At 38.3% G+C, this 13,354-nt stretch overlaps 1 protein-coding gene and 1 long non-coding RNA gene across 6 annotated transcripts in view; one reads left to right on the top strand and one right to left on the bottom strand.

Moving 5' to 3' along the window:
• LOC100648035 (cAMP-specific 3',5'-cyclic phosphodiesterase) overlaps positions 1–13,354 on the top strand; it is a 359,695-nt gene that overhangs the window by 155,937 nt on the left and 190,404 nt on the right. The window contains exon 1 of one of the 5 annotated variants that reach the window (XM_020867273.2): positions 12,989–13,213. The exons of the other annotated variants lie outside the window; for them this stretch is intronic. Coding sequence (XP_020722932.1) covers positions 13,125–13,213 — 89 coding nt within the window. The 5' untranslated portion in view covers positions 12,989–13,124. Of the gene's footprint in view, positions 1–12,988; positions 13,214–13,354 lie in introns of those variants that run through there. 5 annotated transcript variants of the gene reach the window in all.
• Positions 12,837–12,996, bottom strand: LOC125386518. Its single transcript, XR_007226750.1, has 2 exons — positions 12,938–12,996; positions 12,837–12,907 (listed from the first exon to the last, which is right to left on the bottom strand). It is a non-coding gene; the product is annotated as an uncharacterized LOC125386518 (long non-coding RNA).

Below are 13,354 nucleotides of genomic sequence, written 5' to 3'. Positions count from 1 at the left end.
GGTTGCAAGCTAGTTCTGGATTCTTTTGTCCTGGCCGTGTGTAAACTTCGAGTCTTTCCTCTGCCGTCGCCACGCTTATTTCTCGGTTATTTTTAACGCTTTCCTTAAGCAACTTGCAACCTATCCTTTGTCTCACTGTTCCATTGTCCCGACGATCATTGTGCCTGCTGCCTATATCCATCGTGTCGGTAGATCGGCGAGTTACAAGCTCCCGTCACACGCTTTTTACCGTATCGTTTCCATTATTCTCTCACGTTCGTTACATCCTGGTTGTCATTGTTGCGTCCAACCACTTTCCACGTTCTTCATCCCCCTTTGTTTTAATATCGTGCGCCGCGATTACCCTGTTAACTAACGAAGACGAGTTTTGTTACCTCGCTCGTACTATCGATATATCTGACACGATAAGTTCCTCGTTTAGAATTCTTTCTGTTTTTTTTTAAATTCGAATTCAAATTCCTTCGAACTCGATTCAAGTAGAATTCTAATTTTTATTCTCGCATGTACCGTCGAACGTAGTTTATGATTTTTGCTACGTCGTCGTAAATGTTAAATATCATTCTCGATTCATCGTTGCAGATTTTAATCCATACAACTTGTTCATGTAGATCATAGAGCCGTTAAGAACTTTTAGAAACTAAAAGGAACTAGATCTCTAATTTGGACGAAGACCAAGATTGCTATGTTGTCGTTAAAAACATAGCGATTCGGATTCGGGTTTATAGATTTCGGATAGGGAATGAAACCAAGGCACAAGATTCAGTTCCTCTATATTATAACGAGTCCTGTATTCTAGTTGCTCTTTATACCTTTTATATCTCGTATATCGCGTGCATTTTAAATTTCCACAGATCCGATCCAACGAATTTTTAATTAGTTTTCTTCGCATCTCAACTGATCGTATTCGTAAGAAAATTCTGCCCTATATTTGGTGCAAAAATTGGACGAAATTCTCGGTGATGTTTCGCCAGTCGATTATAGGAAATCAATCGAAATTCCTATTTCCGTGGCAGTAGTCCTCGGAATGGTTCGCCTAATTATACGGTGGCCGCGTCGTTCTATTCGCCAACAGGTCGGATAGTAACCTTCGACTTGGATCGGAAAAGCTAGGCCTAGGCCAAGTGCCGGCTACTAACGAGCGCACAGAGTTCCCGCGAGCTTCGGAGCTTCCGCCGCGCCTCCTGTGGCGAGACAAATCGGGAACTTGACCTATAAAAGCTCCACGATGAACCACGGCTCGTGATGCACGCGAGAATTCAGCCACCGAGTTTCACACTCGATAGAGGTTCCGTGCGTTTCAGCCTGTGCAATATCATCGTTTCTTGTGTATTTTAAGATTACTATAAGGATAGCCAGCTATCGATTATTGTGGTTAGATAGCTTGGAACTTTCGCGTGAAACCGCCGGGGCAATTTATATCTCAGCATTAGGAACATTTTTCTGGAATTTGACTGTTTTAAGATGCATCGGGGTATTTGCTATGACTTTGGAAGCTTTTCCTATTTCTGTACATCGATGTTCAATTTTAAAATACCCCAGGGTATCTGTTATGATCATGGCAGTGTCTTTTATTCCCATATTTTGATGTTCAATTTCAAAGTATGTCGGATTATTTATTATGATTTTGGAAGATTTCTATCTTTGCATATTTTGACGTCCAATTTAAAAATACCCCAGGGTATCTGTTATAATTATAGGAGTCTCTTTCATTCCGATATTTTGATGTTCAATTTCAAAGTATCTCGGATTATTTATTATTATTTTGGAAGATTTTTATCTTTGCATATTTCGACGTCCAATTTAAAAATACCCCAGGGTATCTGTTATAATTATGGGAGTGTCTTTTATTCCGATATTTTGATGTTAAATTTCAAAGTATCTCGGATTACTTATTATGATTTTGGAAGATTTTTATCTTTGGATATTTCCATGTCCAATTTAAAAATACCCCAGGGTATCTGTTATAATTATGGGAGTCTCTTTTATTCCGATATTTTGATGTTCAATCTAAAGGTGCCTTAGGCCATTTATTATAATTATGGAGGTCTCTTTTATTCCGATATCTTGATGTTCAATTTGAAAGTACCTTAGGCTATTTATTACAATTTTGAAAGATTTGTTCTATTTCGATGCTTTTTGACATTCAATTTAAATGCTATAATATGTATCGTAATAGAGCAACGCAATATATTTTTTGGACGATATAAATCGTTTGAAATTTAAATATCGTATTATAAAAACTAAATATAGGAAATATAGGAAATATTCTAAAAAGAACGCGAAATGTTGACCCGTTTTCTGCTGTGAACTTGGCGATAAAGCGTTCTTCAAGGTGGTCACGCAAAAAGCAAGTTTGAAAACTCTGAAATTAATTTGGCGTTACTACGCGCTCTTCTTTACCGCGATATAGACCTGATGAGCACTTGGAATTCATTTTCATCCTAGCAAGATTGTTATTAATTGTCGAAGTTCCAGAGTTTTCGTTTGAAACTAACATCCTTCAACAAAATTTCGTATAATTACAATTTACAGTGTTAGGGCAATTTATTAAGAAATGATCGAGGTAACAAAGAAGGAGAAGGAAAATTTACTTAAATTATAAATGGATTTTATAATTTCTACGGGAATTTGTTCGTTCAACGCCCTTCGCTATGAAATCAATTTCCTCTTCCAATATTCTAACTTTCTTAAGATGTAATCGAATTCGTCCCACTCAACTTTCTTTTACGTTTTAAGTGTCTGATTCTTGAGATTTGCTCTTTCCAAATGAATTCGATTAACTGAAAAATCGCTTGAAATTGTACTGTTCTTGAGTAAAATAACGGAGATACAGATGTCACGATTGAAGCTTAAAAATTGAAACTTTGAGAATTTAAGTGGAAACGCCACGAGCATTAACGATTTTAATTTCTTTCCAATTTTAAAAATCCCTTTCCTATAAAAGAAATACTACTCGAATAGAGTTTAATTCTCGAGCCCGGAAATCTAGAAACCCGGTACAACAAAACACTGAAATTTCTTACACAAGCAACTATGGTCCTTCAAGCCTAATCGCAAAAATTTTACCAAAAATACCATCAAAATCCAAAACCAACAAAAATAATCTTCTCTCCCAATGAAATATAAATTACCTTTTAATTTAATCATCCTAAATTCTTTCACAATCACGAGAATCGTTCCTTCAACCCTTTACGCATGCACAATTGTCTTCTTTTTCCATGAAAAATGGCAAAAGTTTGGGCTACAATGCGTATGGTAAGCATCGATTGCGAATCAAAATGCAATTTTAGCCGGCTAAAATTTGATTGTGTAGCGGCGCAGTGGCGCTTTGACAACCGGTGATATCGACCGCCCCCGAAATGTGTCCTGGCCATCCCCACTCTGTGCCCCGTGACGCCGATTAACTACCCCCTTGGTCGAGCATCCCCGATATTACAACTTCGGCCTTAAACCGACGTCTTTTTTTCGCCACCCGGAAGAAGATTACCCGGTCTTTCTCATTGAAACTTCGAAGGATGCAACGAGGTGGTAATTTCTTCGCGAGGATCGAACGGGATTACGGAGAAATTGAATGGATTAGGTCGAGAATGTTGCGGAATAGCATTTTTTTTAAACGAGTTTGAAGGAGTTTCTGGGAATAATTTAGAATTTACTGTAACGCTTTCCTTTTTGAAGAAGATAAGTTAAAGATAAGTTGCGGTGGTTTTTAAGAGAAGGTTGAAAATTGAATTGAGAATGTATGCAGAATATGAATTTTTGTAAGTTTCCACGAACTTTCGGGAATCATTTAGAATTCACTCTGATGGCTTTCTTCTTGAAGAAGAAGTAGAGACAAATTGGGGTGATTTTTGCTAGGAAGGACCGAAAAGTAGGTTGACAACGTTATAGGATCCGAACTTTTGCGAGCAAGTTTGAAGGAATTTTCGAAAATAATTTAGAATTCTCTTCTTAAAGAAAAGCTAAAGATAAATTGGTAGTCGTAGCGGTAGTCTTTGAACAACGGCTGAAAAATAGCTTCGAATTCTTGTAGAATATGATCGTCTGTAGAGTTTTCGTAAGTGAACGAAGAAAAGTAGGAATAATTTACCGATGTCTGTTTTCCAAGAAGAAATAAAAATAAATCGCTGTATAGTCGGCCCTTACAGCTTCGCTTCATCGATAGAATCTTTCGTAGAAGCAAAACGAAAAAAAAGAATCTTCCTATTGCTCGGCTCACTGTATTATTCAAATTTCATCCAATCGGAGTTCCTCCTACCAAAGCATTTATTTTCTACTCAATTTCGCTAGATATTCCAGTTTCCTTGAACAAGATAGTAGAAATTCGGGTGTATCGTCATTGAGAATGGTAGTTTCTTCCATTCCATCTGCCAACGTAGTCACGTTTCCTGGATTTCGTGGCCGGCAGGGCGTTAAAGGGGAGCAGCCAGCCCTTATCAGCGATGCATTCGAATGCAGCGAGCTTGAAGAAGCGAACTCGAGTCCACCCTCTTGCCAGCCTGGGAAATATCCACCGACTCTCGTCGACTGTTCGAGGTTCAACGAATCGACCAACACGGGAAACCACTAGCCATTATGCAAATCGTACATTCTGATGAAAGTTGCGCGCTCTCTATAGAGACATGTAGATCCAGTAGGATCACATGGAAGACGATGTTGTACCGATGGACTTGCTCGCATATTCTTTAAAAAGTAGATTTTGGTTATTCGAGTATGTGTTTTATATTCTCCGATGTAAATAGCAGCTTCGCTTCTACCAGATGAGATCAGTTTTTAGGACGAAAATGTTGTTTAAAGTAATCTTCCGTTAGGAAGCCATTCCATTTATTTATGGCTATTGCATAAAATTGATCAAACATATTCCATTTATTCGTTTTTCATTTATAAAACAATATAGTGGTAATTAGAAAAAGACGACGTTAATTTTGATCTTAGTTCCTGAATTTATATAAACTTGCACTTTTACGGAAAAAGCCAGCAGACTTTCATCCCTTGGTTGACTCCAATGAATATTCATTCACGTACAGTTAGTCAAACGTTCAAGCTGCGACACGTTAGCGCGCAGTATTCAGAAGCATCTAAATATTAATGTAGAGCATTTAATAGCGCTCACGCGTATAATAATCACAGAGCGCTCAACCATTATGTAAGTAATCCTCTAAAACGTTTTCAGCCGACTAACCTGCAAATTCCACCACATTCTACGAATATTCACACGCGCATCATTCACCGTATGAGCTGCCAAATACAAGCGTAGAGCATTCAAAGGTCTGCAAATATGAGCGCGCATCAGCCAAACATCGCGAAACTGGATAAAGCAATTTCTAGCACGCAGCTAGAATCGAACGCGTTCGCGCTTCCGTATATCGGGACACAGCGTTCAAAAGCGCTGAAATATTAATTCATAGTATTTAACAGCACTTAAACACCATCGCGCGACGCTGGTCGATCGCAAACCGCTTAAAACGATTTCGCTTCGCTAACGTGCAAATTTCATTACTTCCAACGAATATTCACACATACGTAATTCACTGTATAAGCTTGGAAACACGAACGCGTACCATTGAAAAGCCCGCAAACATCAATATACAGGAGCCAAAGGAAGCCAAAAGCGCTTAAACATTCTCGAGCCAGTTGAAACAGCTTGCGCAGATAGATAGCTGAACTTGGTCCCTTGCTAGGAATATTCACACACAATTAACCAAACGTTTGAGCTTCCAGTACTAAACTCATAGCAATTATTTCGTAGGATGCAACCTGGCGATGTTTGCCCGGCGCGTTAGCGCGCGCTTCCTTCGTTCGTGGAAACGAATCGAACCGGGTAAAGTCAGCGCGAGCAAATACCGTCAGCCCTTCCTTCTGCGTCACCATTCGGCCTTCATTTGCATCCTAATGTTCGCGAACAGTCGTGAAGTGCCTCGGAATCCAAACCGTTTGCCTTTCCTTTTGGCGGCGAGCTGTTTCGCGAGGCCACTCGCCTGGAAAAATTCCTCGTGGAAAATGTCTCGTCCCTCTTACCCCGAGCTCGCTTGCAACCAGTTTCTGGTGTCGTTTCCAAGGTGAATCAGGCACCCGAAAGATAATTTTGTTTCTTACGGATGGTTGATTCCCGGGGTTGCGGAGTAGATTTTCGGGTCGTTCGTGGTATACGATGGTTGTTGTGAATTATGGGCGAGGGGTGCCCGATTTGAGAGAGATTTTCGTGGAAATTGGACTTTTTTTATTCGCCGAGAAGTGCTATCTGTCGAGGATTTTATTGGCGAAATTTTATTTGCATTATTGAGAAATACACGAGCTTTGGAAGATGCTTTTTTTTAATGAAAGTTAAATACGTTTCAGTATATTGTTTTTTATTTGGATTAAATTTAATTGGAATTTTTTCGACCGAACGTTTGTTGATTATGCGTGTGTTTTGAAGAAGCCTCCGTTACTTTTTAATCGGATAAAACTCGTTTTTAAATTGTTTTTTTAATTGGAACGAGAAGAAAGGAACGAGAAAGAATAGTTTTTCAAAAGAGAGAATCTTCTATCGATATTTTAGAGGCTCGATGCCGATTATCCGCACGGCAGTAGAATACCACCGTATCGTGTCAGACAGTTCATCTCGAATCTACCGATGGCGCCACACGATCGTCCCAGAATTACCGACATCAGATTTTAGTTAACGCACGCAAGATTCTCAATTCGCGACTTATCCCCGAACGAACTTTTCTCACAAAAAGCAAGATACTTTAACATTGAAAATTCATATTTCTCATAAAATTGCAAATTATCAAAAACTCTCTATATACGACGTCGCAATGTAATTTTCTCGATAATTTATCTCGGCGATCATTTTTCATCAATAACGAAGATTTATATTCTACTTTGAACAGAAATGTTCTATTTTGAATCCGGTGATCTTCGCAACTTGCATCGCCATTTTCAAAAAGAGCCCCCTCAACGCTTTGCAAGTTCAATTTAATTCCCATCTCTGGTAATCAGCGGTTGCAAATTTTTCCCGATAGACTGGAACGTCCTAAGAAAGTTCCTGCATGAATTATACATTGGTTGGCAAACTTTCGGAACAGTCGACTAATCGCGCTTCGTATTACCTTGGTCCCTCCATGGCGCGATTATAACACGTTCCGTATTTTTTTCTTTCTCGCGTGTCGGCCATAAGTTTCGCATAATTCGTCGGACGAGAGTAAGAAATACAGGCGAATCTTATTTTTGTCTACGTTTTGTTATTTCGAAAAATGGGTCAATCTTTTGCCTAATTTACGTCCATGCGTATTACCGTTCAAAAGCTACGTTGCAAAATATCGGGCGCGGTTCTCGCGACAAGGCTGTGCCCCACATACCGAGTTTTTCGACACGAATTTAGAATTATTCTACGACACGCGTAATTATAGAACTTTTATCTCGGCGATTCGTTAGAATCGTCGAGCTTTTATTTCGACGAGTTTGTTGGAATTTCTCGTTTCCAGCGTTTTATCACGCTTGCTTTATCTATTTGTCTTTTCTCCAAAATTGAAACGTTCCCTGTCGCTCTTTTCTTTCTCTATTTTTGGAAGATTCACGGAGATACAATAATTGTTGTAGAAAAAAAGATATTGAAGAGATTGGTTTGTAAATGACCGCGATTAATCAAAGATACCACGATGTTACTCTCTATAGTATTTCATGCATCGAAATTGGAAAATACAGAGTTCAGAGGGTGAAATGTCACGTTCGTTCGTCGTTCGGCAGAGGAACCATAGTTTGTTTCTATTTTTACTGTCACTATAATTCAGTTTTTACGAGACAGGATCGGCGATATTTCTTACTTAAATACCAGCCTTTTCCTGAAATATATATATATATTTTTTAAATTCATATTTCTAAAAAAAAACAACTAGGAATTCCTAACATTTAGTTACGAGGAACTGCCTTGAAAAAAATAGAACTATCTGTCATTGTCTCGACCACACTTTTTACGTAAACGTACAAAAGCACTTGCTAGCGCTGTTGCGAAAATACTTTGTATTTTACTCAATATTTGTAAGTACTTGGGAAACGTTTCTCCTTAATAGCTTTCAGTATCAACACCGAAAAAGAAATTCTCCGATTAAACAGTTCGTTCGCGACCATAATGGTACACAGCTGTTCTCTTTTTCGCTCTTCCTGTGGACCTGTTTTTACAATCGCGAGGAAATTGTTACCACCGCTTAATGCTTCGTTTAATTAATCGTATTCCCTTGTGAAAAGTTCCATGACACGTTTCTTTTTCGCTGCTTATTTTTCGCTACCACTAGACAATAATTTCGTTTGTTAGAGGAAATTCTTGTTAAACGGGTGGATCATTTGCGACCCCAAATGTAAATTAGAAATAGCAGAGCAAATCGACGAGGAGAAAAGAAAATTTAGACGTTAAAGCTTCTCTAAAGATCTGTAGAAAATCCTTTAAAATATCTCTTAACGAAACGAACATTTTTCTTGGTTCGAAAAAAATTTCCACGAATCGATGAAAACTTCGCGGTTAAATAGCTTCCATAATTAGATAAAAAAATTCCTAAAAGCATCCTTAAAGACAGCTGTATCCCGATGTAAAACATCAAAATGTTAAATTGCAGAAATTTAACGATCCAAAATTTAACAAGTATCGTTAATAATCCCGTACCATAAAAATTTTTTAATTTTAAAACATTCGCTTTAGGGAAGACGTAATCCATTAGTACACTTCTGTATTATATTCGAAATTGCAATGCACGGAAGACAGATGGAATAAAGAAATAAACATTTACATACATACATACATACCGTAATTACTAAAAATCCAACGTTATTATTATGCTAATATATTCACGTATAAAATTGTTGCAAAGAAGATTTTTAAAAAAGCAGCTGTTCATCGATGCAAAATATCAAAGTAGAAAATTGTAGAAATTTTGCGAAACTGCAAATCTAGCAATTGCCATAAAGAATGTCACACCACGAATGCATATACATCTGCCATAATTACTAGAAATCCAACATTATAGCCAATATATTTAGGTCAATATTTAGGCCAATATTTAGGCCAATATTTAGGCCAATATTTAGGCCAACATTTAGGCCAAGAGGCGCGAAAGAGTTCGTGAAATCTCTTTTCCAAGTTCTAAAAATTCGCGAAAGAGTCCTTTGAGAAAAAGCTTCTGTCTCGTTGTACGTAAAATACGAAAATACAAGATTGTAAATAAATGTGAAGAACGTGGGAAAAGGGAAGATTGAGAGTCACGAGGGGCCATTTTGTTTGCGGCGATCGCGAACGTGACCAGCTGGCTGTTCCGCGTTATGTTTAGAATCGCCTTGATCGTCATCAGGTCGCCGATTATTTATTGTAAACAAGAAATTCTGCGCCGCGACGTATAAATCGTGGGTGCGCCCAGGGGCCAATTATAATGGCCCGTATTTCGGGAACCGTGGTGGCCAACTTCTCGTCGCTATCTCGGCTTTTTCTACTTGCCAGCCACGTGTCTGACGCAATGTGAATCGTAACCTGTTATAATCTGGCCGCAGGACGCTCGCCAACTGGATCGCTATTAGTATAACGAAGAAGGAAAGGACCATCTGGCTACTCGGCTTCCGGCTATCAAACTGTGAACATTTCGAACTGGCACATTTTTTAAATAGAAAAGATATTTTGGAACCAGGTGTTCTAAATTTATCTAAGAAATTTGTTATTTCTTTAGTTTGCTAATTTTCGCTTTCGGAGTCAAATTTCCGGCAATCGAAATTCGGAACTTCAAAATGGGACATCTTGAATTCACAAAAAAAAAAAAAAAAATGTATTTAAGGCGGAAGTATTTTTCGACTCGCTTGAAATGTATTCCTTTCCCCGATATATTTCGCGGACTTTTAATTTGACAATACAGCGCTGCTCAAATGTTTAAATTTAAATTTCCCTAATCTTTTTTGTATCTGAAGTTGATATATCGAAGGCTATATAACACGAGCTAATATGGAGTTTAATCAAATTCTCAGTTGACACGTATTTGTGTTTTTGAACTCGGAATGCGAATGAAAAGTTGTAAATATGAAAGAAGTATTTCACAATATTTTACATCAAACTTAGTAAACGGATTTTGTATCAACACTGTTCTTTAACGTAAGACGTAGTTAACATCCTGATGAGTAATAAATCTATTAAAACAAAGTCTATTATTAAACAACCCATAAATCACGCACCTACACATAAATATATGTACATAGCGAAGACGCAGTCAGAGAGTGGACGAAACGATTTTTAGTTGCCATTTCTACCGTGACTTGGCTTCGGCTATTGAATGGTTGGCGCGGAATATTCCTCCGTCTCGAACATCCAAAATTCTTTGACTATTCTAAAATTGTCTTGGACAATTCGACGATCGTCATTACGAATCGTCCAGTGTTCCAGAACGTCGCAACGTTTCCTCTCATCTTCGATTTTCAACGTTTCCAGCGCGGGAAATGGAGTAATTTCGAAAACTACAAGTTTTTGATAGGAACAAGAATCTCTGGAACGACAAAACTTTGTAGCAAGCTCTTTGACGTAGAATAACCTCTTCTAGCTTCTATTAAAATTCCAATTTATCCTTTGTATCTAATTTTTACTCACTTCTATGTATTATATTATAATAACGCGTCTAATAATCTTTTTCTGAAAGAAAAAATTTCATAGCAAACTTTTTACCTATTTTTTCCACGTACAATTACTTTCTTTATGCAACTTCCAGCGTATCTAAATCTTTCATCTAAATCTAATTTAAAAAATCTTGTTATCCGAAAGAAGAAACGTTATTCTAACTTTTCCACTTATACTTTAATTTATAATTCATCTCGTATATTTAGTGGCAATTTTAACGATATATCAAAATAAAAATCATCGGGAAAGAGAATAAATAGGACGAGAAACGATTTGTTAAATCACTGTCCCTGGCACAGAGTTTACCAGGGATTAATCGCCACTTGTCACGATATTGGCGTATATTTTGTAAACGTTTCGTTCTCCTTTCGTCGAGCAACACGTGTCTGTAGAGGTAAAAGCGCGAAGATCACGACGTTTGGACGTTTGAATCGTCCCACATGCCGTTGATCGCGATATCTCGCCACGTGTTCGATCGATCATGCGTACGGAAGGACAGTTGAAACAGTTATGCGACAGTCACACTGTATTTCTGCCAAATAAAATATCTAGCGACCACAATTTTATTTTGCTCCATTGAGACACGAATTTTGGAAATTTCTGTAGCACCCTGTGCAATTTCAACTTTCTAAAATTTCTAATTAATCTTCTTTAGAGGAATTCTGAAGGTTTTCTGTCATTTCGTGAATTTTTAGATATTCGTGTCTTTAATATAGCTTCCAAATCTAGCGCGCTTTAAAATTTATCGAACAAACGTCCGTAAATAAAACTTCGAAAACAAATGAATGGAATAAATAAATAAATTTACTTGTTTCTTCTTAAGTTACAAGTGTTGAGAAGAGAAGATTTCTAAAGTTTGGGATAGACTGTTCCGCTGAAGTTCGATTCGAAGTGGCTTTAGAATTTGGTTGCGTCGCCTTGGAAATTTCAGAGACGCGTGGAAGAAAAATTCATCCTGGTGACGTTGCTACGAGTGATAAATTGGGCCTCGGTGATGTTTGGCCGTGCCAACGACTGTATAAAAAATGTCACGTCGCAAAATTTTTGTCAGTGGTGGTCAATTCTGTTAGTTGGACTACGAAGCAATTTAATCTCCTGAATTCCCTCGAAATTTAATCGAGTTTTCTATTTATTTGACATTCTATTTATTTTAAAACTTTCATCTGAAATTTTCATTCGAAAATGAAAGTCGTACGTGTGGAAATTTGAACATAGCTGAGAAGAAAGATTGAGAATATTGTGTTTGTAGGAGAAAAGATTTTTGTTCGGGACTGTGGTTCTGAAAATGACGGAATGTCGTGGTGAGTTCGAAGGGAGGATTCCTCGTTTTCGCGCAATTTTCACAATTTCCCACGACGAGGACCAGATCCTCGAACAAACGACGTTCGTACGCGAGAAAAGCGACGCTGTTGAAAATAATCCGACTCGCTCTATAAATACAATTCAGTCTTGTGCGGTGCGTCGCGAAGTTCGGATGCTTATCTGTCGTATGTGTTCGGTGTTCCTGCGGTGATTTCCGGCGCTGATAAGGAAATGTAAGACGTCAGAAGTCGTGATCGTTGCTGTGAAGCCTCTGTTTCTTTATTTCGGTTCGCAAGTCTACCGAAGGATCTTCTTCGTGCTGGTTGATTAATGTTTTCAGTTGAGTGTAGCACCGCGACGTTTGTAGTGTTGAGTTGGTGAATCGTTAAGCGAAGGATCCGTAAGATCTTCGTTTTGTGAAAATTTGATTTCGGTGTCAAATTCCAATTCGATTATTTCTCCAACTACGAATCCTAAAACCCAATTATATGGAGAAACAGAGTTCCCATTTGTCTGATCCTTTGCTCTAAATAATCTCCTAAATCCTTGTTTGTTAAATCTCCTACATAGTATAGTTTAAATCCCATAATGACATTTATTGAAATCTGTATATTCCACTCACTAACCCGATTAATTTGTGAAAAATCAATTCCAAAGCTTGTTAAACGCAGTAGAACACAAATTCCACAAACTCGTTCCAATTATAATTCTCCACTTTAAATCCCCCAATCCCTCGACCTCTATTTATTAAAGCTTCTACTTTAAATAGGTTGTACCTTTAAAAAATTCACTGAAATTTACGAACACGCGATCCATCTTCCTGCAACCTCGCTGTTTATCGAAGAATCGACTCCAAACTCTGCCAAACACATCAAAGCCGAAATTCCAGTTTACGTGATTTCATCGTCCTCGGCTCTTCCATTCCTATTTTCCCACGAAATCAACCGAAAACCTTCTCATTTCAAGAATCAAACCTCGTCAAACCTTGTCAAACCTCGTCAAACCTCGTCAAACCTCGTCAAACCTTGTCAAATCTGGTCAAACCTGGTCAAACTTGGTCAAACACTGGTCCAGCAGCATCTACTAGGTCGTAAGACTTCGCTATGAAGAATCTGCAGAAAATAGCCGCTGAAAGGATCCTTCTCGAAGCTAGGAGATCTTAAAGGACCAATTGGAGGATTCGTGGAGGACAAGTGTTAGGATGGAAAGGCTGAGTATCGCCGAATCATTGCGCAGGAAAGATAAGAGAAGGCGCAGGGGTTGGACGGTGGTTGTTGGCAATGAAATACGGTGAGTAGAGCATAAATCAACGATGTTGCAGCTTTTCTCAGCCGTTTCGTATCAAGATCAGGGAACTGCTCTCTGGAGAGTTGAACAGCTACTTCCGTGCTTCGCAATTGCCGCGCTGATATCTTTATTACGAACAGCTAG

This window comes from Bombus terrestris, chromosome 16, assembly GCF_910591885.1.
Source record: "Bombus terrestris chromosome 16, iyBomTerr1.2, whole genome shotgun sequence".
Lineage (NCBI taxonomy): Eukaryota > Metazoa > Arthropoda > Insecta > Hymenoptera > Apidae > Bombus > Bombus terrestris.
Note: the sequence above shows the minus strand (reverse complement) of the source record. Positions and strands in the feature narration are given on the sequence as shown.